Raw genomic sequence first — 27,816 nt, 5'->3', positions numbered from 1 at the left:
GACTTATTTGCCTAGGCGGTTTGCTAGTCTCTGTTTACAGTAGTCATCTGTCCACTGCCTCTTATTCCCCTCTATGCCGCGGAAGCGACTTCGAAGTTCGATTTCGATAGCGTGCCAGCCAGCACGTGTTTTTTCAGATGCCCTGTGCACTTCGTGAACTTCGTGTTTTCTGCAAGCAACGAGACCCTTAGTTACGGCGCTTTGCTCGTAGAGCTGCCGATTAAGTTAAACGACGCGAGTCATGGCGCATCTGGAGCGAATGCGAACGCATGTGCACCTTCGTGAACATGACTTGCTTCATGTAAGTAGGCGCGCGATGGTTGTACCAAAGTTTTACGAATGCACGCGCTAGCATTTACCTTCCGCCAACACGCCGACTGATTGTAATGTTAGGAAATGTAGATCTGATCAATGCAAATGTTAATCATCGCACAATTTTCGAGCGAATGCAAATGCTTCAAGTGTTCTGTGATAGCATTTATCTTCGAGTGTTTTCGTGGTGCTCCTAACATTGCTCACTTGTTCGTCACATGTTTGGAACTTCGCGGCAATATATATCTTATTCTTTCGCTGTCTTTGTAGACAGAAACTGTTGATCATTGTGGCGCCAGACTGGGTGTAGATGACAGCTGGGATTTCCAAAAATTTGTTAAGGTAAGTGAAACCACTTGACCGCCAGCACTACAGCTTGCAGTCAAACATTTTCAAGGCATTGTGAATGTCAGTCCTGACAAACTCGAACAAGAACCTCAAAAGAACCAACAAAATAAATGTTTGTAGCACATGGTACTGTAAGGTTCAAGACATGTGATACGCAACTACTAGACGCAATTCCTCAACACTGATTTTCATAGAAAATGTTCATTGTCTAACAAGCTGCACAACATCATTTATGTCGTACCTTTTTTTAACAATGGATGTGCACTAACAGCTATCTTTGACCCATGTTCTTTAGAAATTTCGTGTTGGGATCATCTCCATGGATGAAACGACCATAGAGTTTGACTTGGTGGGCCTCAACCCGGCAATTGCAAACGCCATTCGCAGAATACTGCTTGCAGAGGTATGTAGCTGCGACTCCATGTGCAAACGTTTCCAATCAGTATGAAAAAAAAAGTGCGCAAGCCATTTCTAATGGGACCCAAAAGCATTCACTTTGGGCATAGTGTGACAGAACTACGGAAGCAGTTTATAAGTTCCTTTGAGGAGCCCGAGTTGGGTTTTTCTTTTTCCATTTATCGATCGTGTCCTCAATCGCCAGACAATACCATGTGGTCCCAAAAGTGATCAAAATACAGTGGTGAAGCTGGCCAACGAGGCACAAACACAAATGACTGTGGTAGAGGGCTAAACGTGACCACCATTTAGGGCCTAACCAATGTCTGAACAATTTGCTTTTGAAACTACTGACTTGTCTTTCTTCTTTACAGCAAAATCATATGATAGCCACTATTTTTGTGCATTGTTAACTCATATAGGGCTGCTTTTTGGCACGTCTTTAAAAATGTAGAGCTGCCGGTGTGTGTGCAACTAAAGATTCGGTTATATCCTGCACGTGACGGTACTTGCAAGGGGCGAAATTAATATCAAATGGACCTTGATCAAATCTTATAAAGAGGGTAATACGTGAGGGTAGTGCTGGTCGGCTACGATAGTCTTGTGACCACCTTGCCTCATGTAAGCGTGATGCCTATCTTTCCCTCAAAACCTTGGCTTTTCTTGCATGCAGCACGGTGGGCCCTTGTGCTACTCTGCTCCTGTAGGGGGCACACGCAGTAGCTCTAGGAAGAACGTTCACAGCGTGCCAATTGAGGAGAGATTAGCCATTCACTGATTGGTTAGGTATAATTGATTGTGTTGCAAAATACATGTCACAAAATGCATCTCACACCACAGTCAAGCATGCCTAACCAACGCCGATTTTAGGCCTTGTTCTGACATAACAACAGTAAAGTGCTTGAAGAACTGGGAAATTACAAGGACACAACATGAGCACTCGTGTTGTATACTTAACTATGTCCCCATTCTTTGCTGTTATTTCCAAATCACTGTAAGCACCAACTTGTCCAACAAGAAGTGCTTTTGCGATGTACTAATTGGCCTGCCTTGTTTCGGCTTTGAAGAACACCTTTTGTCGCGCCTTGCAGGTGCCTACAATGGCGCCCGACAAAGTCTACCTGTACAACAACACTGGCATAATTCAGGACGAGGTGCTGGCTCACCGGATTGGCCTGGTGCCTTTCAACATTGACCCCCGAATGTTCGAATACAGGGAAAGTGGTAAGATGCCAGAATTGTAGTTTAGGCCTGAACAGTAGTTGCGTACATTGAGCTGCTTCTCTTCTGTGTGCTCAGTGAAGACCCTCACGAGCATGAACCCTGCTAGAGTTTGCGCAACATTGTAGACCGGGGCACAGCTGCCACTGTGTAACCTTTTTGAGCTTATAAGCATTCGTTAGCTGGTGGGAGTTGAATGACACTGTTAGTGAGAAAGAGAGAAAGCTCTTGGTTGGAAACAAAATAATTAGCCATTGCGTATTTGCCTTTTTGCTATTTTGCAGGAATAGGAGATGAAGTAGATGAGGCCCTAGGAGAATGTGGGCTGAAACATATGTAAAGAAAAAAGAAAGAACAAAATGCAGATCTTGTAGTAGCTAATCCAAACAATAAATGTACAGTCTCAATGGGTTATGTAAAATGTGCAAAAAAAAAAAAGAAAGACAAGAATACTTATGGGCACAACACTCACTTTGTTGACTGAAGGGTCAAAGTTTGCCAAGAAAACCAATAGATTTGAAGTCTGCAAGTGAGAAGTTCAGTGATTTTTGCTGTTTTGATCAGCTAGGAGCTGTATTTGCTCTGGAATTGTGGTCCACGTCTGGCAGTTTTCTGGCCAGAGATTGTGGAGCGATGCCTGTCGAGGTATTCCTTCGCGGAGCTGCTCAGCATAGGCACACATCTCTCAGTGGCAATACAAGCTGCATAGTAGCTCAGATACTCTCTGTTCAGCCTAGCTTGATTTCATTCAGTGTTAACTTTGTGTAGAGCAGGCTACACTGACACAGAAATGAGAGTGAAGGCATAACTTGGATTCGAATCGTTACAACTTTATGACCTTGCGACTTCAAGAGGCATGCAGTGTACTTAGTGTTGTTGTCATCGTTTTGAAAAGGATGCAATCGGCCTGCGCAAAGAAAAACTTTTAACACTGTAGGATTCGTATGTTCATTTTTCAGAAAGCGACGGTTCTCCCGAAGACACGGTCGAGTTTGAGCTGAAGGTCAGGTGCACCAAAAATCCGCAGGCCCCGAAGGATGCCACCACTCCCGACGAACTTTACAGGGATCACCTTGGTAAGGGATGGCGATTGGCTTTTGTACTCGGGTCCTGCAGTAAAGGGCATGAAAAAGAGCAACACTATCTATTGCGGCTTTTTTTTTGCAGTGTACACGAAGCACCTCAACTGGGTCCCCCTTGGATCTCAAGCAGAAATTGTGAGTCAAAATTTTGCCACTTGAGCATCATTGACTTCTTTATAGTTATATGAACTCCCGAATGTACACTCAAACCTCAATATCGCAAAGTTGCATCTTACACGAAAATAAGTTTGTTATATCCGAAAATTTGTTATAAAAGATATTCCTTACACTATCTACTGCGAGACTGTTTTTAATTTACTTCATTATAACCAATATTTTGCAATATCCTGGTTCATTATATCAAGGTTTTAGTGTACACCCTTCTGTCTCGAATCATGGCAGATTGACCGTAAATGCATCTAATCGACATTAATTTATTTCAAGTCATTTCGCTACCGTATTGCATGAAAGGGGGTGGTTGTGTGTTGAGGTGTGCACTTTTTTTGTAATTAATCAAGTCGGAGTGTAAATATTCACGTATATTATTATGTCGCCTGTGTGGTACTTCTTTCATAAAAGGAACCTGATTTTGAATACCCAGTTTATTATTAGTTGTATTCATTATTTGCAAAATAAAAATTGCACTTTGACATAGCTGCCAAGATGCAGCACATCGAATGATTTGTCCAACAGGGTAGTGCCTTCACCAAAGCGCTCGTTTCCAGCAATACACACCATGTTGAAGTTAATTGAAAACGTATCTGGTTGACTTTATCCATTGCTCGGCATTTCTTGGGCCATTGTTTCACAGAGGTGTCGGAGGGATGTTGCGTGTGCAAATGTAAACACCGTGCCTGTAAGAAGTGCAGAACTGTGCTCTTGTCTGCGCCCTTTTTCTTAGCTGCAGTGTTTTGTTCTTCTCATTTCGCATTGACGCGATGCAGTTTGCGACCAAGCCGCCTAGGCCCGTGCACGACGACATCATCCTAGCAAAGCTGAGACCTGGCCAGGTAAGGATCGCATTTATTGCTTTTGCAGAAGTAACAAAAAGGAGGAAAGAAAAACCTGTCTCAGTTCAGATTTAGCGAATGAATCGGATCTTAAGTGGTTGTAAAGTTTGTAAACCTGTTTCACTGTATATTGCTTACAGGTGTAAGTACTTTAACCCATTGGCTTTCGCAGCCAGCGATCTGCCAGTTGTCCTGGCGAGGCCAAAATGCTTTGACCCGCAAATCGCTGGCCATTTAAAAAATAGTTGTTTTTGACAATGTTTCATACATGGCAACGCATTGTTTGCTGTTTGCTGGGTATGTTCTCTACTAGATGGACCTATTTGTTCGTTGTTGGAGCAGTTTGTAAGAGTGCGTGTGTGTATTTTTTTAGCAGTGGCAGGCGCATGTTTTCGTCTATTTTAAGACACGGTGTCGTGCAATACCCACCCTATCACGGCGTTACCAATGCGCCTACAAGCTGCCGAGTGGGCTAATTTTTCTCGTCAGATCTTGCCAAAGTAATTAAACATAAAACCTTCAAGGTTTTGGTTGCTTTGCTTGGTGCATAATGAAAGTTCCAAGAGCCAGTCAACGGAGAAATGCGAATTTGCTCTTCACAAGCCTGTATGCTTCAAAGTTTTTTACACGTGAAAATCGTACCGAAACTGTTGATGCAGAAAAACATTGCTAACGGAATAAAAAAAGCTTTGTTATTCTATGGCATTATGGCCGACATTATTGGAATTTATACGCACCGACCCATGGTGTGTCTGGGCGTGAAAATTTTTCAGCAGAATACCAGGCGGAATCGGTCATGGAGAGCGTGCAAGCCTAGGGGTTAACTAGCGTTGTGTTAGTAGTGGGCACATGTGAATGGCCAATTTTAGGTTCAGAATGAATTTGAAGCGAATGGCAAGTTGGTGAAGTGATTTTGAACTGAATTCAATGTATATTATATCACATATTATGAACAAAAGTGAGCGTATTTGTCATCAAAACATTTTTTTTAATTGAAACAAGGCATGCGCAAATGTTGTGCTTAAAAAGGATGTTGATGTTACTTTGGATGATAGCAGGATTTGACTTTCAGTAAAATGCTAGCCATAACCAGGAAAATACATTACATTTTAAGAATTAATATACTTACAGCATGTAAGTGAGTATAAAAAGCTTTTAAACTTCAAAATGATGAATCAGCCCAAGCACAGTATGTTCACCTAACCTTGAAGTGGGGCTTCATGGCAGTGCGGATTTGTTCTGGACAGGTGTACTCACAGTATAGCAACCATCGACTGTAGTGAAACCACTCTTACAGGATGTTACATGCGATTTTTAAATGATACTATATGCCTATTACATTCGATTTGTATATATGTGACACATGCAACTCGTATTTATTACACGTCTATTCGGTCATTTCAAATCCTTCAGAATTAAAAATAAATTAAATTCGTTTTGAAGGGGATCCGAAAATACCGTCATATTCGTTCAAATGTTCGAAGTGCTCTAATATTCGCGCATGCCTTGTTAGGAGCATGGTTTACATGGGTTGTACAGTTCATCATTAAAAGAGAGAACCTTATTGCTTAATGAAGTTAGGAGCACTTACCAACAATGGTTTGCAACAGTTGTCGACATTTTTATGCCCGACATGTGACATGCTGTGAATTTCAGGCAACCTGCCACCATTTTCTGAATTAGTTGAGTCTGAACGATGTTTCAGACAATGTAATGTCTAAAGAGAATGCGAACGCGTTTCTTCTTGCTGTAAACTGGGAAGGTCACATTTTTTCGTGTGCTCTGGGATCGCGAATTCACATCTTCCAAATGTTTGCTTGTCTTCACTTTGAAAATTTGAGAGAAAATGCTGCAGGGGGTGTGCAGTACAACAGGGTTTTACAGGGGTGCCTTGTGGATGAAGGTAGCACGAGTTGCTTGCTTAAATTAGACTGTAAATGTCTGGTATACCGGTGCCGGTATAAAAGTATGGCTGAGAATCAAGAATCTGTTTTCTTTGTTTGACGTAAGTGCATAGACAAATTTATTACTCTTATCTAATCATAATTAAAGGATGCTACCTTGAAAGCATCTTGATGAAAAATTTGTCCTGGTCTGGGATATTTTTTTCTAAATTAAAGTTTTGTAACCACAACGTGTCTTTTCTGGAAACTTCGTAGGATTATTTTTGTAGCGTCGTGCTACAAATGACTTGGGAAAAAAAATTTTTTTTTTCATTTTACGAAAGTTATACTACCTTGTGATGTTTTTACGTGACATATTTGCAATAGTAAAACCAAAAAATGACAAAGTTGTTGAGTACATAAGGCTTTGGAATTTTGAGAATTGGTTGAACAGCGGAATGTCGCTGGAGACAACATTTCGACACGTGGACTAGCTTTCAACAAGTGTATCATCAACCTGATGAAAAAGTCTTGAAACATTGGCTCTAGCAACATTCTTCATTCAGCAGATCCTTAGCATTTGCCGTAGAAAGGCGTCATTCCAACATTCTCAACACTGCAGTGCAGGTTGGGCGTTGCCCTAAACTAAATGTTTCCTGCTAATATTTGGTTTGTAGCTTTTCCTTTCTTAGCAAAGACTAGAGAAGCATTAAAGGTATGAGACTATCCTTCTGTTGAATCCAAGTATTGCCAAGTCATCCAAGCTCTGTAACGCCCAATTACATTGGCGAATTCTGTGTCATTTTGATCCAGCGTACTTTGGAAATGATCGTAATGTCGGTAAGTAAATATATAAAAAAATATATTTGCTATTTCAAGCAGTATAGGTGATAATGTGTTAAAATCATTAAGCAAGCCTTAGAATACCGTAATTACTCGAATCTAACGCGCACCTTTTTTCCGGTTAAGCGAGTTCATAAATCGTATGTGCGTTAGAACCGAGTACGAAAAAAAAAAAATACGGTCATTCTATTGCCATCGGCATTTACAAAATGGCCGTCCCTTACGTGCGTCGGCATAGCGCGTCGGCCATTTCTGCATATGTGTTTCCCATGTGCGGCACTTCGTACGTGTTCTGAGGAGTTCGTCATGTTGTAGTGGATTTGCATCGACGGCATTAGCATCGACGGCTCCAAAAACTCGACGAGTGCACTACGATGCCGCTTTTAAAAGAAAAGTCATCGTGTGTGCCGAAACGGACGGAAATTGGGCCGCATCGCGGTCGTTCGGAGTTCCCGCAATGTGCGTGCGGGACTGGCGGAAATAAAAGCAGAAGATTGTCGACAGCAAAGATAAAGGCTTCAGTGAACCGCAGCAGGATCGGTTTTCGCAAATTGAAGAGCTGCTCGGCGAGTATGTGATTGAGCAGTGAGCGGCACAGTGGCCTGTGACGACAGAACTGCTCCATGTGCAGGCTATGCAGTTAGCCTTAGAAAAAGGGCTAATGCGGAGCCAGTTTAAAGCGAGCAGGTGCTGAATAACTAACTTTATGAAGAGGAAAGGCTTTTCCCTCCCAAGGCGAACGGTCATATGCGAAAAGTTTCTGTAAGAGTACTATGAAAAGCTTCACAGTTTTCAGAGGTTCGTCCTAAACTTGCAGCACAACAACGGCTACCTGCTTGGCAAACCGGGAATGACCATTAGACGCCTCTTTACTTCGACATGCCTGGCACCACAACCGTCGAGAAGAAGGGGGCGAAGCAAGTTCGCATGCTGACATTGGGCCACGGCAAAACTAGAGTGACGGCAATGCTCCGTTCCACGTCAGATAGGCACAAGCTTCCCCCGTACCTCATATTTAAACGGAAGACGCTCCCGAAAGGAGTCTTTTTCGTGATTGGTGTGATCGTGCGGGCCAACGAGAAAAATGGGTGGGCGTTGCAATCGATGTCTTACTTTTTTTTTTTCGTTGTGGAAACCGGGTGCGCGTTACAATCGAGGGCGCGGTAGAATCGAGTAAATACGGTAAACTTCAGGTGCAAACGCAGTGCACGCAGCCATCACACGGTGTGTGCTGGGCATGTCCGTGGTGGCCGTTCTCATAAAAAGCCATGTAGCGAGAATAGGTAGCCAATTCTTTGTTGTCTAGCATGCTTCAATGCGTAACAATATTCGTGATAGTGAACGCAGTTGTTTAAGAAATGATAAGTACTCAGCTTTCGATAGTAACTTGTTTATTTTTGAAACACTGCTACTCAGGTTAGACACTTCGGTACATTGAAGTGAGGATGGGGAATGCACTCGCCGGCAAGTGCGCTTCGCAGGGAGTGTCGCAAAGCGTTTCTGTGCGACAGCGTCCGAATGACACTAAAGGTGAAACGCACACCCTCAAAGAGCGTGCGAGTTGTTCCCGTGTGGTAGAGTTGTAATCTTGCAATGCGTTCATTGCTTTAATCTTTTTCTTTCTTTTTCTACTTACGTGGTATGTGCAGGAGATTGACTTGAAGCTGCACTGTGTCAAAGGAACAGGCCAGGTCCATGCCAAGTTCTCGCCTGTCGGTGAGTAGGGGTCTTGTGCTCAGGCAGGACGGCTCTCAGCGCCTCTTGCCAACTTGACATTTTCGACTTTTCACTTCTCACAAAGGATAATTGCAGAGCTTTAAACCATAGTTATGAAGTACTGGCAAGCCACGGAATGATTGGTAATATAGCGAGTTTTGTTTTCGCTTCTCACAATGTGACTGTTGTTTTTTTATGATGCGGAAGGCAGTCCTATGGGGGAAGCGCGCTTTTAATGCGAGAGCAATAAATAGCTCATTATGCAGGAATTCCGGGGTCGACAATAGCAGCGGAAATCTGACAGTAGCAGCGCAGAAGGTGACCAAAAGTGATGTAGCATTTGCGAAAATGTCACGCGGTCCTGTTTCTGTATAGCTTAGCTGCCTTCTATGTTGGCTGGTCACTTCTGTTTGATTGTGAGCGAAAGAAAGCAGCGTTGACCGTGAGTGAGAATTTGAGCTTGGTGCAATTAAAGATTGGAGCCAGGGGGCATTTGCACTTTGGCTTTTTTTGTAGCGCATTTCGGGTCTACAAAGATAAGTGAAGGCAGACTAGTGATTGGATGTGTGCATATAACGTGTGTGTGCGTGCAGGTGGATGTCTCCGTCGTGTTCAACTCTTGAAAGCGAAGATTAAGGTACCCCGCTTTTATTCTTGCTTCAGTCGCCGCGGTTGTCTTTTATGCTGCTGTTTGTTGCGGATACCGACATAGCAGCGCAGAAGGCAACCAAAAGTGATGTAGCACTTGCCAAAATGTCACGCGGTCCTGTTTCTGTATAGCTTAGCTGCTCTGTGTTGGCTGGTCACTTCTGCGAATGGTGGGTTCAAGTGCAGTTTGTTTGCACTATGACTCGAAAAATGTAAGACTCGGCTCTTTCGATATGAATACTCGTAATATACAGGTTCCAGCACATGCAACCAAAACCTCATCTCCACTTGAAGGATGACAGGTGCCGTCAGTTGTTGGGCAGAGCAGGACAGCAAACTTGCTTATTTCGAAAAAGGTTTATACTTGACCCCTCCCTGTTTCACAGCCACAGCATCTTACCGCCTCCTCCCGGAAATACGACTCCTTCGCCCCGTGCGGGACGAACAGGCCGAGCGGCTTCAGGGCTGCTTTTCCAAAGGAGTCATTGAGCTGGACGAGGAACCAGGCGGTGAGTCGTGTGAAGCCCTGTGCCGTCTTCTCCTAGTAGTACAGGTGCTATAACTACTTGAAGGTTTGATTCTCACTTGAATTCTCAAAAAAAATTCTTTGTTTTGTCTGTAGGGTGAAGTATGTACAGTGATAATGGTATACTGCTTTTTATCTTCATTGTAACTAAGTCCCAGGTGACACAGAAGTAGATTTGGTATATATTTGATGCTCATGATGAACATATATATGTCACACTGTCGTAGCAGGAGACCCTTTTTTTTTTGTTACATCAGTGCTAACTCTGTTGAATGTTGACTATATCAGAATATTACAATGAGTAAAATTTATGGTTTTATCGGCAGTGTAAAATGTCGGGAGCGTTCTCTTGTGAACTAAACAGATGTGGTGTCATGCCATCAAGTATACACATGAAGATGTACTCTTAATTACTGCGAGCTTTTGTTGTTGCAACACCGATGTGATGAGGTGTGCTTGTAGTTGGGATGTCGTTTGCTTGTTGTGAAGAGACAGTTTCTTGATGCCAGTTTGTTTGCTATTCATCTTTGAAGCTCTATGTCATATGGTCACTCCTAGATATGTCTCAACCATCTGTTTGATTATTATTGAAGTGAAAACTGAATTTAACGCTACTGGTGCTCTACCGGTCACATACGGCACATTGAAAAGGGTAACTTTCATTGATCAAAGAAGTGTTTTATTTGGTGAAAGAACAACCTAATGTAAAAAAATGAAAACGCAAAAGGCCGTAAAATACCAACCAAGTGCCCCGCCCTCCTTCCCCCCCTCCCCGCCCCCCCATACAGAGAAGGATATCTGACCAGATTTGGGAGGGGGGGTCCTCACTCAGAGAAGGAAAGGGCGTCAGCTTGGCATATTGCAGTATGTACTTTAGGAATATCTGTAAGATAATGTTCAACACCCTGGGGCACACTTTTACGACTCTTAGGTACTTTTTTTAATCTTTAGGGAAATATTCTTACTATATGCTCAACTAATATGTAGCAGTAATTAAGCATACAGTGGAACTTCGATTATACGTCCCCCGGTTTCGCGACGACCCGCATTTTATGATGAATCGATTAGGTACCGGCAAAATCTCCGGTGGAGTAATGTTTTAAAAACCTTGCTTATACGACGCAGTTTTACGCCGACCCCCGCATCTTAAAACGACTTTCAGGTTTCGTCCAAAAGAAAAAAGAACTCCTTTACTCGGATCAAGCGTGGACCAAATATTCACGAGTGCAAAATATAAACTTGCATTCCCCTAGGTTGACGATTGGAAAAGTAGAGAGCGAGACAGATGTCTTCTTCGAATCAAAAATTTATTCTCCTGGAAGGTCATGCGGCGTGCACACGCCGAAATCGCGTGTGCAGGTATCTGGAGTCGCTTACCTAGTCAAGCTTCTATCCACACAAAGTAGCTCCAGCTGCCCAAAAAGCTGATACTTTCACGTTTTCGGTCCATGGAAACATTCTCAGGTCGACATACCGCTGATCTCCTGCCTTTGTTGCACTCACAGTCGCAGTCTTGCGCCTACATAAGGGCGCGGCACAGCTGTTTTCACTGTAAAAGATTACTTTCATTTGACGTCAACGTTTATACTAACAGTGGGACTTCACCAGTTGCACTTCACAAGGCCACAAATTACAATGTGTATAGCTCAGTCGCTTACGAAGGCATTCTACGCACGCTCGTTGTCGATCGCCATTATGTGATAGCAATGACGCTGTGTCTGACTCTTCTGACGGGAGGCTAGTGGCAACACGGTTTCAGTTTCGTTTTCAGGTGCAGGCAATTTTAGGGCTCTATTTATCAGTAGAAATGTGCACGTATGATTCATTTGTTTATAAACTTGAGAATAGAGATTCACTCGCACCTCTTTCAACTAAGCTACGGTGTCATTAGCTGTCGCTGGCTAGAATGATTTGATCTATCTTTCTAGCAGAGGCACAAGGTCGTGCCGTGGGCTTATTCAGGTGGTCTATACCCATTTTTGGGGCAAGGCTGAGTGTCATTGCTATATTTTTAGTTTTTCGACTGTACGACGCCCGGATTATATGATGGTTTTGCATGGTCACCTGAAAATCGTATAATCGGTGTTCCACTGTATTCTTACCTTTAGTGAATGTCTCATAGGTTGGGTTGGGTAATGTAGAACACAATAGCTACGCTCATGTTCATTTGCCTCATCTAAGATAGCTGTTGCAGTTCTGTGAATCAACCGTCGACCATTTTTTTTCAGTGTCGTGATAGAACGAAACAGTCGTGAAATTCAAGGAGCGCTTGCTTTGGTTGCTTTGTAGCTAGTGTCACTGAGCTGAAAGGTTACGGGTTTGACTCCCAATCTCTGTGGCCTCATTCTGGTATGGGTGATGCTTTTTTTGTTTTTAGTTGTACGAGTGCCAGTGACAAACTCGCTGGTGTTTGTAAAAAAAAAGTGTCTGTTCCTTTTTGGTTATGACATGCTTTTGTACTGTGCATACTAGTTTGGGTCGCGAAAAGCGAGAGTCACTAGTAGTTGGGCTGTCAATGGGGATGTGTCAACTTCTTGTCTTCTCAAGTAACAGTTGATTTCTGTATCTCATTACTGCTTCAGGTCACAAAGTTGCCAGGGTTGCCAACGCAAGAGCAGACACTTGTAGCCGCAACGTGTTTCGGTTTGATGATCTCAAGGACGCTGTTGAGCTGTCACGGGTCAAGGACCACTACATCTGTGAGTGGATTTTCTTTCTTTTATTCTAACGACATGTCTTGAGAGCGTCGACATACTCTAAGTGTTATTATTACTATTATTTTTTTTTTTTTAGTTTGAAGGATTCACTCGTGTGCTTAAATTTAGGCGCACGTTAAGAACACCAGGTGGTCGAGATTTCCGGAGCCCTCTACAACGGTGTCGCTCATAATCATATTGTGGTTTTAGGACGTTTAACCCCAGATATTATTATTAATATTATGTGTTTGAAGGATTTCTGATGCGTTATCAATGCTGCCACCAGTAGAAATGACGCCATTCATGAAGTTCGCACAAGCTCTCGGACCACCTATGCTTTTTGGCTAGGGCGTTCGACAAAATTGGAGCATCGCGCCTCCTCCACTTTGGTTCAACCTTGGCTGCATGCGGCTGGTGGTCGGCTTTTCACAGTCTTCTGTGTTCCACACGCAAGGGCAAACTTCACTGACTATAGTCTCAAGAAGATGCTTGAACATCTCGTAGAACTCGCTGTTGGGCTAGTTGGTGCATGTCTTGATTAAATATTCAACGTCGCTCCGAAAACAACCACACACAGAAAGAAACAAATATAGACACCACGGGCGCTCTCTTACAACTGTTTATTCCTTGAGGAAATAGGCTAATATAAACCCACTCTTCGTCGACACATGCACAACATGATCAGCCCTTCTCTTACTTACGCTATCGGACACATGCTCTCTAGATAACGTGTTTATGTTTCATACAGGTTTAGTGATGTTTCGCCAACACACTTATTACCACGTTTCTTTATGTGATATGCCTCCAAAATTTCCCGTGCTAACTTGTTTGTACTTCTTCACAGGATCCTAATCTGCGTGAAGTCTGGTGTGCATCCACAAGCTGTAACATGAGTGCTTAGGTGCGCACCGTCCTTAGTCTTTACCGTGAGAGCGTGTTCCCTCGCTCGATCATTGACGCAGCGCCCCGTGTGGCCAACATAAGTATTCCCGTCCGATAGGGGAATTTCATAAACGACTCCAGTGGCGCACTTCGTGAACAGCCGTGCATGCCTCTTTTTGCAGCTTTTTGGCTGTTGAGCGTGACATCCATTGATGCGAGGGCACAAGTTCGCCAGTGTGTTTGGGGTGGTGAACACCAGTGGTACACCGTGCTGACTTGCCACCTTTTTTAGGTTGTGGGACACCTTATAAATATTAGGTACCACCTCCGGCCATTCTTCATTCTTTCGTGCTTCTGCAGGGCCTTTTTTTACCTTCTGCAGAAAGCATTCTACAACCACATACAAAATCGAGCGAGGGAAATTTGATGAATTTCCCCTATCGTACGGGAATACTTATGTTGGCCACACGGGGCGCTGCGTCAATGATCGAGCGAGAGAACTTGCTCTCACGGTAAAGAATAAGGACGGTGCGCACCTAAGCACTCATGTTACAGCTTGTGGATGCACACCAGACTTCACGCAGATTAGGATCCTGTGAAGAAGTACAAACAAGTTAGCACGGGAAATTTTGGAGGCATATCACATAAAGAAACGGGGTAATAAGTGTGTTAGCGAAACGTTACTAAACATGTATGAAACAGAAACACGTTATCTAGAGAGCATGTGTCCGATAGCGTGATTAAGTAAAAGAAGGGCTGATAATGTTGCGCATGTGTCAACGAAGAGTTGGTTTATAATTAGCCTGTTTCCTCAAGGAATAAACAGTTGTGAGTGAGTGCCCATGGTGTCTAGATTTGTTTCTTTCTGTGTGTGGTTGTTCTTTCGGCGCGACGTTGAATATTTAATCAATACTTGAACATGTTTTGCTTAGGGGTCATCAGTACTACAGCGTTCGGGGTACAGATTCCCGGCACAGTGCTGATACCTATTGACAACAGGCCGCAGTTGGATGAAGTCATGCTAGTCAGTATAGCGTGCTCATAAGATGCCATGGCAAACAGCTACAAATACGTTATTGCAAGTCTTGTGTACAACAAAGTTGCATGACCGACTGTAGTACTAACCAAATGTCATCCTGTGGTGTGAAAGCAGTGATGTGTGTGTGTGTGTGTGTGTGTGTATGTGCAGTTTCTAATATTTTCCTGATCTGTCTAGTCCCTCCATGCCCCAGTAAAGGGTAGCAAATCCAGTCCTTTATTTCACCTCTGTCGCCCAACAACTCTGCAGGAGTTTGTTTCCAGCACCCGCAGTTTGTGTAACCTGTACAGAATATTTTCGCCTGTTTTTTTTTTTCTTTGTTTCATTGTATAACCAGTTAGCTCCATACAGTCAGTGTCGACAGAGAAGACGCTGAATATTTACGCTGTCTCAGAAGGGGGCCTTGAATTCCCAGCCTTTTCTAAAGCTTGCTATCGAGATGTAGTGTGCAGTTAGACCAAATACAGCAACTAATTGTGGAGAAACACTGAGCCGCTAAAACTTGTCTCTTGTGCCTGGAAACCCTTTTCTCGATACGATAACATGTACAGTATTCGTAGATTGAACCACATCACTTTTTTCTTTACTATACTGACTTCATCGAGTTATTGGTTAAGGTAACCGCACGATGTCGCTAAAGGTAATGTCAGCTACAATGCTACTATTCGTGTCAAAGTTTTTGCAATATGACAGGAACTAAAGATGCTGGAAGCATAAGTACATGCATGATATAGCCCTAAATTTTCACGCTTCAGTTCGCGAGTACTGTACTCTGTATGCTGAAATGTATTATGCATTTTTTTAAAAAGAAGAGAGGTTACTAAAGTAGAACTGAGTTAAAATGAAGTACGAAATCAAGTTGCAATGAGCAGTTCAAAAATCTCATACCTTGTCTTCCAGTCTCAACAACTTCCGTGGTCTGCTACACCTACCAAGTGTTCGAAGTTTTTCATCATTGTACACTGCTGAATAGTCAGTGTCCAATGCTGAATGGTCAGTGTCCAATCGTTTCACCTGATGTAGTTACAGACTTCGATGCTTTCTTTTTTCCAAGCAAGAACGAATCACCATTTCTTTCTGGTATCGACGAAGTGACTAGAAAAGAACAGGTGTCATTGTCATTTTGCCTTTTCTGAGGTGCAATAATTTAGCTGCAGGTATTGAAGTCGTGTAGATAAGTTAACTTACGCTAGGTCGTACTTTCGCTTGCTCGTATTTCACGTATTTCTGGGGGAAAAAAATGAAGGTCTCCGTCGTGTCGTTTTCAGTTTCTGTGGAATCCACGGGTGCCTATGCACCCGACACTCTCGTCGCGGAGGCCATCAAGGTGCTCATGGCCAAGTGTCAGATGTTCCTGGATGAACTGGAACACGTACAGACTCACGACTGACTGCGTGCGGATCACGTTACAGGTGTGGATATTTGTCATATTTATCACAGAGAGTCGTCGGTTGTAATAAACGAGGACTGGTACTCAATGCCCAACAGCGTCGCTTTTTTTTCTTCTGAAGAGGAATTTATTCATGCCAGCACTAGCAATCTTCCGAAAGGTCGGTACTAGTTAATGTGCTGGGAACCATAAAGAACTCCTGCTCAGCAAACGCCACTTATAAGACTGTGATCAAAAATCGAAACACGTGCGGCAAGCGAGACAAGAGGATGCATTCTTAAGAAGAAAATTAAAAAGAAACATTTGCTAAATGTGAAAGCAGCTTTCTGGACAGACATTCCAAATTTAGTTGCAGATTGTGCAATTGTGGACATGGTTCATAATTCTGTGTTACCGCTCCGTCATGTTCTAAACAGCTTCATTCGTCTGCCTTGGTTTCCAAATCATTGTTGCATGCTTCCCCTCAAAATATTACAAATAGCTGGGTACAAAGATCTCTTTAAAAGAAATAGATCGTTGTTTTAATGTGATGTTTCGGGCTACAAGGAAGGCAGCCAAAAGTTACGCCTTCCTAAATGTGTCGAGCCCCCAACCCTCCACCCCTTTTTTATTATCATCTTGCTACTTCCGGAACACTTTGAACGCTTCCTTCTGACAGCATGTTCGAGCTATTCGGCTTTGTGGCTGGTAATAAAAAGAGTTCCAAGACAAATACGGCAATCGCTGTGAGTATTTGCAAATAAAGACGTATTTGTAATCCTCGTATCTCATTTTTAGCATATGAACACATGGTTTTGGGGTTCATTTTTTGCGATTTATTCAGTGGTTCGGGCCATGAATAGACAGTGTAGGTTTGAACTTGTCTTGTACCCTTCATTGTGAACATTTTTTTTTTATTTCTTACAACCTTTTAATTAAAAAAATGTATTGTTCTTGCTTAACTTTTTCATAGAGAGATACACAACTATTTTTAGACACTTAACATAAAGCAACACACCTATACGCATTTCTGCAGCTTTCGGTGTTCCTCGATAAAAGCTTCAAGCTGACTCAAAACACACAGTTTTTTGGTGAAATCGCCAAATGCTTACTTTGTTGCTTCTGAAGCGATTGACTTGTTCACTGACGAGCATGCATATAGCTCAGAAGGCAGGCAAGGCTCTCTCCACATTTGTGTAATATAGTTTAATAAGTACAATGTGCATCTTTTCAAACATCAAACAGGCACGAACAATGCAAAACAAATAACTACAAAAACATCAAACTTAACAACATATGTTACAGCAAGAAACGGGGACTCAAAAGAATGTTTCCAAGAGGAGCCCTGACGATTCCGTTTGTGCGTTTTCAGCCAATCGGTGCTATCGCGTGGCTTGGAAAACACTGCTTTTTTGCCAGGTTCAAGCCATCTAGTGCTTGCAGCGTATGTGTTTTTCGGTGCCACTTTCAATTCATTGCTTCTCGGATAATGTGGTTTCGTTTTGCCAGTCACTATCACGTGATATCTCTGCCTCATTAATCCCACGTTCTGGCAAAGACAGGAACGGCCTTCTTGCTGACATTGCTGCCAATACTTGCCCGTCCTTGTTTCAACAACGTGTAATTAATTGATATGAAATTAATAATGTATAAATTATGTGGAAATTTGTTAACCCGTCCATTGTGTAATGTCTTCTTCGGAAGCCCTTAAAGTGGAAATGAGCTGAGGATTGGTTTGACAATGAAAACTCCATTGAGGAAGTGCTATCCAGGGGAACAGTTAAGTCAGTATGACCTGCAAATGTAAATGCTCAATTTCCTTTTGTAAGTGTTTTACGGCCACCTCTGAAGATACTGGCTGGAGATTATAAAAAAAGAAAAAAAAAGGAACAGCGGGAACACATCAGTTTGAGTCTGCAATGTTTTCTTGTTTTTGTTGATTGGGATTAAGAATTCAGTAGATTTTTAACAGATACCGATGATGTAGTTCAAGAAGGTAAGCGCGAGCACTGTATCCTCCTGTGTTGATAATGCTGTGCATCACCTACAAATGGCCACTTTTTGTCATACGACTTTCGGAGCTTGCTAACTGGCTAAATTGGTAAATACAAATTTTATCAAGGTATGTTACTAGCATGGTGTACTACTCATTTTTATTTGATGTATCACCTGGTATTTAAGTGGATCAGTGTGATGGCACGACAAAAAACAAAAAACCGTCACTGTAGTTGCTGAATTCTCTTCCTAGATAAACATTGGCCAGTGTCAGATTACTCAAGGTACATGTCAGATTGAATGCTCGAAAAAATGTGGCCCTATGTTGTATAGCAAATTCACTATTTATAGAACCTATGCTGTAGGCTTCAAGCAAACTTCATGTTGAGCCTGATCGCCGTTCAGAACTTTGGGTGCTTATTTTTGATGGACAGCATGTCGGGGCTCCTCTAGGAATAATGCGTGTGACCTCGGAGATGCCATGATACATGTGCGCACTGAAGCCTTAAGAGAAGCGTGGATTCGTGCGTGGTCGTTCCAGAACTGTGCCACAAAATTTTCACTTCTTGCACAACTAGTTACACACAATGAGCGATGTAACAAGCATAGGTTTCTGTACGGTCCAAGCTCTACAGTTCCTAGGACACGTTGAAGCCTGGCCAAATTTCATGTTCCTGGTTGTCCTTTAAGCGTCCAGTTCGTGGAATGTTTTTACGCAGATAACCCAAAATGGGAATGCTTTAATGCGTATGCAAAAGGCATGCATGCAGTGAATAAAAGTAAACAAAAGATGCGTTCATCTTTGCTCTGCAGTCTTTAAGTGCCGATGTGTCAACGGCATCTAGAACTGTTTGCGTTAGCGCAAATGTTGCAGCTCTCCTTGGCACTGGCTGTGACTACGTACGGCTCTTTCGAGCTATCTGACCAGCACCGTCCTTTTCCCATTTGGCTCCTTGTAGGTTGATGAGCCCTAGCTATTCTCCTTCTGCGGTAGATGAGTGAGAATACATAGTCGGGACGAATTAAGTATCACGAGTTGTCCGTCACGTGTGAGGTATAGCACGTCGAGAGCTTTCCGCAGGATTCGTTGAAGAAATTTAAAAGTTGCCATGAAAGCGGGCGACTTCAATCTGTGCTCTTCGAAGCAGGACAATTATTCGTTGCTTTAAGAAGTTCAAAAAGTGCACTTGCTGCACTTGAAAGGCTTTCAAAGGCATTTGAACCATCTGTGAAAATGTCTCAACAAAGGCAGCCAGTGAGTACTTTCGACTTGGACACACTTTTCTGGTTAGAATGTTGCTGAAGGCATGTCTCCAATTTAGAGACCTTGATCTGCGTGTCCTTACACTTGAGGCATGTTTATTGAAAGTAGCTACACCTAGTGGACAAAGCACCTTAGCAGAACCAACTCCTTTCATCGGGAAGTTGGAAACAGCCTTTGAACACGCTGTAACAAAACTACACCTTCATCAGCCAGCTAAAAGTGCACTTCAGCAAAACTACTCTTTCATGAAGGTTGTTAAAAAGATCCTTCCAGCACACTTTAGCACTACTCCTTTGTAAGGGTGTCCGAAATAGCCTTCTAGCTCACCAATAAAAAAAAATCTCCACCAAAGATTAGAAACAGCTTTCCAGCTCACAGTAGCTAACATACTCCTTCATAAAAGTGTTGGAAACAGCCTTCTAGCCCACCATAAGAAAACTCCATCAGGGAGTTAGAAACTGTTTTCTGCACAACGTAGCAACACTACTACTTCACAAGGGTGTTGAAAACAGCCTTCTTACCAGCCATAGAAAAACTTCATTAGGCTGTTAGAAACAGCCTTCTGGCACACTGTAGCAAAACTACTTATTTATCAGGGAGTTGGAAACATCCTGCCAGCTCAAAATGCCGAGGCCTCGCGGTCAGCGTGTGGACTGCGTGTCATATCCCGACCTTGACTAGGTCACAAAGCAGTTCTTGCCACAAATTGAGTTCTGTGCACATCTGACTTCGGCACTACTCTGTTCTCATTTGTGTTCGGTGCCTTCGACGAGAGGTGTGACCGTTTCTTACTTCTACACAGCACATTCGCGCACGGTTGCAAACCGCCAATGAAGCTGCCAAATTGTTCTTCCACAAAGGGCACACAGTCACCGAGCGATGTCGCCACTTTCGTCCGAATGCGCACCACCAATCATCACATACGGTGTCCAAATTCTCCAATTGGTGATGTCGCTTGGTAGTCGCGTGAGAGCTTTATGCTAGCACTGCTCAGTTCATTCCTTAAGTGTCCTAGATTCGTGCTTAGAAGTGGCTGAACACGATCTCGGGCACAGACTTTCTGGAAGAGCCATTGCTGGGGTTGCTGTCCTTGCTGTTGTTACTCTCCTTGCTGTCCTTACTGTCCTTACTGACACTGCTTTCTTTGCTCTTGGTGCTTGCCCGGCTCTGTCTTTCGGGTGTCTTGGGTACTGAATCATTCTGCACAACAGACAACAGTCATCATGGAGTGTCTTTCTGCAAATACATTTGTTAAACCTCATTACAGCCGGTGTGATGTAAGCAATTATTGGATATAACAAACTAAATGAAGAGTTAGTATTGTCTCTGTTATGGTGTAACACAGACATATTTGATGTCAATACAAAATATGATGTTATATTCTACATCGATAATGTTTGCATCAGTTACATTGTGATAAGATTCGACATTGCTAGGAGCATTAATTAAAAAATTTTATAAAATCAACTTGTACAAGGCAGGATGGGGAGACATTTCTAAATGGATGTTAGACATAGACACATGTTGTGCTCTGTGTTTTCTGTGCCTGCATTCAATTCTGCCTAACAGCTATTTAACAGCAATACTAATAAATGTCAACCAACAAATCCTGTCCCTGTATTCTCGTTTCTTTGTACTAACACCAGGAATAGCCACTGTGATATTATTAAAAATGTCTGAATTGATGCGTGAAAATTTTTATCTAATCACAGTGTACTCTGCCATCGATACGCTTCATACGCTTGAGCAAGACTTTATGTGTGAATTGTTCAGGAAGCCGGCTACTAAGCTACCCAACTGTGTTAGTGAAGTTTCATTTTATTTTTAACCTTAAAATTGGGCCAGAAGTAAAGGTAGATGACCTTCAGTTTGTAATGATTTGCAATTTTAATTTAGTTGTTTAGGGTCAACGATGTGAAGCCAAAGTTGGGCCCTTCAGCGTCTGTGAAATTTTAATGTAACTCGTGCATAAAACGAATTTAATAGCATTTGAGCTAGGAATCTTTTATTACTACGACCCCTAATGGTAGTAGCACTGAACTAAAGCGACGCTATTGGCTTGTAACGGTCATTCTCACGTTTTTTATCGCACAAAGGACACAAATTTCTTTTAATATCAGCATGCTTTTCTCAACCATAAAAGTTTATTGACAGTCAGAGGTAGCCTTGCAACCTTTTTTTTGTATGCATGTATGTTTATTTATGAAAACAATAAAGCTTAACCTCAATGTAACTGCTTCACCAGAGAAAGTCCTAATGTCCGCTGATCTGCTGTTAAAGAACCACTGACACCAAAATCGAAACCCTAAGATGGTTGCTTTTCGATTGTTCTGCATAGAACGGCACTTTTGACCGATTGCTGTTGGCAGACGTCAGTTTTAAGCTATTTCATTTTGGTTTTAAAGTAAATGCGAGGGCTTATCTGAGTTGGCAGCACCTGGTTACATTGTCACTGGTATGACGCAGATTGAGGCCCCGCGTGACGTTACACCAGTAAAGCGGGTATATTGTCAGCATCACAGAAGATTTATGGGCCACACGCAATGCCACAACTGGCTCCCAGCAGCAGCTATTGTCGGCCACCCCTTTCACTCAGTTGTCGGGCTGCTCTCAAGGTAGTTCTGGCTGCCTAGATAAGAAATGGTCGTTGTATTTTTCCAGAGGATACACTGTTAACAAACTTTATGTACCTGAGCACTCACATTCTTTGCGCACAGGACTCGGATTTGAAAACTGCGCGTTTAACGACACCAGAGCTTGTGTGCACATAATCTTAGGCGCTCTCTCACAGTGAGGCTCTAGTTTCTGATGGTTTTAGGTAGCCTTCTTGAAATGACACAAAATTCTTCACAATTGACAATGCTAGCATCGAGTATACAATTAGTTGGAGTGTTTGCAGTTCAGTTTTGGGATTACCAGACACAAAGCCACAAATCCCAGGAAAAAGAAAAAGATTTGCAGACTAAAATTTTGCTGTCGGGTTCAACGTCACACTACTAGTGCTCTGTATGTATTGCATTCTTAATAAAACTTTTGTTGCATTTAGCTTTTTATAAAACTACCCTTTAATTTTTAGTGCTGCTCATTGTCATCGTACTTTATTGGATCTTGGAACTGTATAACCTGCGGGCACAATTGCACAAAGCCTGCTTGAGCAGCATGCATGTTAAAAGCACCACAACTCACGTTGAACTTTATAAAAAGAACGGGTAAACAAACAAGACAGAGGATGCGACGAATTGGATGCAACATTTCTTTCTGTTTTAAAGTCGCACTGTTACTCGTAAGGACATGTGTAATACAATTACAGATGTAACTATACATGACACAGTAGAGGTGCATTACAAACCTGCAGGTCATTCACGTTGCCGTAGCTGTCAATCCTCTCCATGCGACAGAACATAGACATGCGCCGGTTGTTACGGTCGGGCCCGCCACCCATGTTGGAGTTACCCGATGCCGGCTCGGTCGGACCGAAGCGCACCCGGAATCTGTCGGACCAGGATTTCTGCACAAAGACAAAGCCATATTTAAGAATGAATTGACGGTGAGATGGGCTGGTGGCTTGAGTTGCATCTTGGAAACTTTTTAGCACACAATGGACAAAAACAAGTATTGTTTCTCTGTTCTCAACCATTGTGCACTAAAATAGTTTTTAATATGCATGAACAGTGTTAGCTATTTGTCAAACCAGAGCTGCTAATACACAGGGCTGGGCGCTCATAACACTGTCATAACATTACGGTCACAGCAACAGACCGCTATACATGTGGAATTAGCTTCTGATTCTCCACTGTCATGTGAATAGCAAATTCTTGACTATAAGGGTAGCTTCGAGCTTTATGCAAGCCATTGAAATGGAGGTGTGCCTTTGTGAATGCTGTGATGTGAAGGATCATCGTACACTTATTTCTCTTTATTCACCAATGTGGCTAGTTTCCTTCTCTCTTTCCCTTTTTCATCATGGAGTAATGGGCTAATTTGCCCTTTTTGATTGTGGAAGTGTCTGGCTCGGCTAAAAATGACTTACTGATCGCTCACGTGCTGCCTTTATAAGTGTATTACACTGCACGAAGTAAGCAGTGTTCTACTGACATGCTTACTTTAGACACAGTTAAACTGTAATATGAACTTGGAAGCATTTACGGTGCCAAATGGTATGCTGTTATGTAGCCTCATGCGATTTAAGCGCCACTGCTGTGACACAGCCTCAGACAGCACTAGCAACGCTCGCAAACCGAGAACTGCGTGTTGGTGCATTCTATGTAACAGTGTATCGGTCGGTATGCAGTGCGCGCGTGCCTGCAGGCATTGCGAGAAGCGCAGTGAAACTCACGGGCTTGTCCTCGTTGTGGTGCTCATTCTTGTCGGTGACAAAGGACGGGTTGTCGAGGCCCACCTTGTCGCCAGCACTGAACATGGAGAGGCGCCGCTTGCCAAGGGCCAGCTGGGAAGGGTCCGCATTGGACATGAACCGCCGCCGGAAGTTGTCCGACCACGACCGCTGAGTGATGGAATTGGAGTAGAAGGACAGTGAAGAAGAAAGTTGTGGAATGACATTCTACGATGCTATTGATGCATTATGTTTTACAAAATGTTCTCTGAAAGATGTGACTCGGTACATTGTGACATTGTGTTTGCCATACAAATAAAAAGAAGAGGAATCAAGCAAGGGGGCCGTTCCTATAACTGTATAGTACGGTTTCAATGAAAAATGAAGCCAAGAAAAGCTTTAGGAAACATTGTTTATTGTTGATAAGAGAAGCGTGGCGACACTGAGCTCAAGAAAAATGAATGGATGAACAAGCAACAGTTGTCAGTAGGATTTGCACCCATAGCTTTCACATGGCATCTTTTATCTACCAGGAGGTAAAAAAGAATGGAAGAACTGCACTGTAAGTTGTGAACCTTTGCACAGGAGAGGCAAGCAGCCGTAGAGATGGGGGCTATTTTGATTGTCTGTAGGCACCGTGCGGGTAGAAGATTTCACCAGCATGTGGCTATGGCAATAATGTACTCACCACTCGGGTTTCATCCTCGTCGCCTCGGTCCATCATGACGGACTGTCTTCGGCGCACGTCGTGGAGCAGGCACAACCCGAAGTTGTTCATGATGCTGGCCCGTCGCTGCTGACCGGTGCCAGACCAATCCAGGTTGGCATCCGGCATGAAGTTCTCGTCTCCAACAATCACCAGGATGGTGCGGTCGTTGTAAACATTTTTCTGCGGTGGACAGAAGAAAAGCAAAAATTTGCACCATTGGATAGCAAGAAACAGTGAAGGCATGGGCAGCTATCCTGTCAGCGTAGCAGTAGCCACAGGAAGGAATGTTGAAGAAGTCAAGATTAAGTCAAAGATGAAAGCTCTTATAATCAGCTAATAGAATGTTGACTGAAAAAATGTCCCTAGTAATGGCAGGATATATACTATTCCTTTTATGGGAGATGAATTCAAAAAAATAAATATAACCAACATGCTTACGAAGCAAGGACATGGCATTCCAGTTATGCGCAATAGAAGTTTAGGAGTGGCAAGTTTTGATGTTAACAGTTAACAGGATTTGTTACATTGCGACACAAATGTACTAATACTTTGCATTAATATATGCTAATACTGTCGAATTTTGCAAATGCCATGATATGAAAAAAAGATAATAGACTAAAGATCATCTGGCACACAAATGTGTCTGTAAGGACACGTGGTTCCTCTGATAGCAAATTGACGTTTTTCTTGCCCTAGCGGTACTGCTAAATACATCCATGCTCTTACTCATGATATCATCTCTTTGGGTGCAGATTGATGGTGTTGAGATAGATGTACAGTCGCCCAAACATTTAGCTATCGTGCACGAGCAGCAGCTTTTTTCTGTGCATCTTCGCTGTATCATCGCATTGAGTTCTAAAAGAGTGAAGAAAAACGCATGTCCACAAAGCACATGCATACAAAACAAATTTACCATACATTTTTTTCAAGGTATGTCGCTGACAGACTCCACTGTGCTCCACTGTGCACAATAGTTACAAAATGTTACTAAATTGGGGCGGCTGTATGTGTTTTCTGGGTTAGCTTCTGTCTCATTTAACATGCAACACACAAACATTGGCTCCAAGATTTCATGGGTGCATTTATTGTGTAGATATCGCTAATACCACAAGCAAGTTCAAGCCATTTATCAACTCGATAACTGCAACACTGAGCCATATGGAAGTGGCCAATGGCATATAGGACTCGTTACTGGACTCACCCTAAGAGTGATAGAGTAGACAGTGCTCGGAATGCAGACAGGTCCGAGGAATTCGTCCGAGTTGTTGACATCAGTCGCCACGCCCTGGACCAGGATAACGTCCGTCATGGACGGTCGCACCAGGTAGCTGTTGACAGCGCTCAAGTCGGGCAGGAATGCACGATCCAGGTGCATCATCAGCTTGTTCTGAGACCAGTTCTGCATGGAAGAACAACGCACGGGGTCGTGTGGCAGTGGTGTCAAAAGTGTGCGAGAGTTGAAGCTGCCCACAGCACCTTCATAGGCGTTACAGTGTGGGAATCATGTGAAGAAAAGAATATTGCATGCTACGCAGAACAATACGTCGCATATTCAAGCTGATGCCAATGCATCACAAAGTAGCTGAACACAGCATTTGAAGTAATAAATACGCAAAATCGCTTGGTAACCGATTCCACATTCCAAATGAAGTCTGGAAAAGTGTGTTACAAAATGTGTTAGTTTTACGTAATGGTTCTTTCTCTTTTAGTTTGTGATCTACTTTTACAGACAGCTCTACTCTGAAGTTTGGTGGAGTTTTTAAGGTTGCAGGTATTTGCGGCACCTGCATGCACTGTAAAAACCCTTATAAAGCGCATAAAAGATCCTTTACATTCACTTTAAAAAATGTTTTACTTACACACACGGCACTTGTTCCCAAGTCACGACCTGTTGTTGAGCGATTGCGGTGCATGTTCCTTTCGTCTTCATCTTTCTTGCACTCGTATGGTTTTCTAAAATGCTGTGCCAACTAGCCCACCTGCTTATTTGTCCCATTGTCAAAGTCTGCTCACCTTATCTGCATCCATTTGTTGTAGTTCAATGACTCAAAAACTGAATCAAGGTTGAAATACAATGCTTTTCACTGAGTATGGTTGCAAGTTGTCTAAGTTACTTTAATGAAGTGATAGTTACAAATAGTCACTTCTTGCCCTCTTTCTTGGTCCCTGTGAATTCAGTTTTAGTATACGGCTTCTTTGAATGTATCAAACCAACTGGTCTAAATGTCTGCTTGTACAAGTTAGTTGATATAGTTGATATGTACACACGCATGGTTTCACCCAGAGTTGACGATGGCTTGACGGTAAGCATCGGCTATATCAACAATTACATTACCAACAACATTAGTTGCACGTAGTCCTGTTCTCGTTTTGAGAGCTGCCATCCGCGTTGTCTCACCTCGTACTTGGGCTCCAAGCTGAGAATGCTGCGAGCCACCTTGAGCGCGCAGCTGCGCCACAGTCGGTACTCGAGCGACGGAAGCCTGTTGAAACGCGTCAGTGCCTCGAGCATCACCGCCTGGCTCAGGTGGAAGGCCCGCACGTCCGTGTCGCAGGTGGCGCGCGTCTGCCGCCGCTTGCGCGTCAGCACTCCCAGCTCGCCCAGGATGGCTCCCACGGTAAGCAGGTCCTGAAGGTGACCTTCGCTCAAGAACCAGTGGTACGAGTCAGTGTTGGGTAGGCTTCCACCGTCGCTCTCGGTCACTGCGCCTTCCACCTGTGAGTGCGTGAGCAAAAATCGTGGTTGGGCTGTTGGAACCCACTAAAAGCATAGCATCTGTGGAATATTCGTATCACATCCGAATATGTGCAGGCTGTATCGCAAGCTATCACTGTCTTTATGAGCACTTTGTGAAGTGGTTGTGTGCGCTAACTTCATAGCTTGAACTATAGAAGCAGCAGCTTACTATTTAGTATGAATTTGTCTTGTCTTACAATTGAAATAATTCCACATTTTTTTCAAGGACATTAAAGCATAAAATGCTTGTACCTCGCAAAGCATTACACCGTAGGACAATCAATCTTCATTAAAAACATAACTTAAGTTCATAAAAACACTATTGAACCTTTAAGGGCATAACAATAATTGAATGATTGATATTCATGTTCAAAAGCGAATGCCCGTGGGACAGAATGCTTACATTTGTGAAAACAAGGAGCAAGCGATAAAAGTGCTCAATGTTCTCTTCGAGTGGGGTTTAAAAGGCGTGCATCACTTGGAGCTTAGCAGTCAATTTACGCATGCACGTTGGGGAAGTGCAGGTGAAAATGTCCGAATGTCTCGATTACCTTGACGACACCACAAACAATGACGTAGATTCCACTCGGCTCGTCACCCTCTTTGCCTAGGCTCCATCCAGATGGGAAGGTCTGTAGCGTTGCTCTCTCCTGAAGTTGCACGAAACATCGCATTAAATGAAAATGATTCTGTAAGGCTAGGAACACTAAGTAATACCAAGTCATAAAACATCCTATATAATTTCGAAACTTACGTGCACGGGCTACAATTTCTGCAAAGAAGTAATGGAAAAAATAATGGGTGCAA

At 43.0% G+C, this 27,816-nt stretch overlaps 2 protein-coding genes across 6 annotated transcripts in view; one reads left to right on the top strand and one right to left on the bottom strand.

Annotated features, from left to right (window-relative positions):
- The first annotated feature begins 12 nt into the window (after positions 1–12).
- On the top strand, positions 13–16,087 carry Polr1C (RNA polymerase I and III subunit C). Its single transcript, XM_037418676.2, has 11 exons — positions 13–301; positions 583–654; positions 956–1,063; positions 2,148–2,280; positions 3,237–3,353; positions 3,445–3,494; positions 4,304–4,369; positions 8,745–8,811; positions 9,846–9,968; positions 12,568–12,684; positions 15,871–16,087. The coding sequence occupies exons 1-11, from the start codon at positions 242–244 to the stop codon at positions 15,990–15,992; spliced, it is 1,035 nt and encodes a 344-aa protein (XP_037274573.2). The 5' UTR covers positions 13–241; the 3' UTR covers positions 15,993–16,087.
- Positions 16,088–17,156: 1,069 nt separating this feature from the next.
- LOC119167231 (sperm-specific sodium:proton exchanger-like) overlaps positions 17,157–27,816 on the bottom strand; it is a 305,567-nt gene continuing 294,907 nt past the window's right edge. For all 5 annotated transcript variants that reach the window (XM_075866889.1, XM_075866887.1, XM_075866890.1 and 2 more), the window contains 7 exons: positions 27,561–27,659; positions 26,671–26,988; positions 25,474–25,671; positions 24,252–24,452; positions 23,567–23,734; positions 22,580–22,738; positions 17,157–20,430 (listed from right to left, as the gene is read on the bottom strand). In XM_075866889.1, coding sequence (XP_075723004.1) covers positions 20,254–20,430; positions 22,580–22,738; positions 23,567–23,734; positions 24,252–24,452; positions 25,474–25,671; positions 26,671–26,988; positions 27,561–27,659 — 1,320 coding nt within the window. In that variant the 3' untranslated portion in view covers positions 17,157–20,253. The remainder of the gene's footprint in view (positions 20,431–22,579; positions 22,739–23,566; positions 23,735–24,251; positions 24,453–25,473; positions 25,672–26,670; positions 26,989–27,560; positions 27,660–27,816) is intronic.

The sequence above is a fragment of the Rhipicephalus microplus genome, chromosome 6, assembly GCF_043290135.1.
Source record: "Rhipicephalus microplus isolate Deutch F79 chromosome 6, USDA_Rmic, whole genome shotgun sequence".
NCBI classification, from domain to species: domain Eukaryota; kingdom Metazoa; phylum Arthropoda; class Arachnida; order Ixodida; family Ixodidae; genus Rhipicephalus; species Rhipicephalus microplus.
This window is presented reverse-complemented; position numbering and strand designations above follow the sequence as displayed.

Excerpts from the sequence above, each read along its gene's own strand:
- Polr1C (XM_037418676.2), top strand. The coding sequence starts at position 242 with ATGGCGCATCTGGAGCGAATGCGAACGCATGTGCACCTTCGTGAACAT. Across the intron at positions 4,370-8,744 it reads CAAAGCTGAGACCTGGCCAG|GAGATTGACTTGAAGCTGCA; the intron begins GTAAGGATCGCA and ends TGGTATGTGCAG. Across the intron at positions 9,969-12,567 it reads GCTGGACGAGGAACCAGGCG|GTCACAAAGTTGCCAGGGTT; the intron begins GTGAGTCGTGTG and ends TTACTGCTTCAG.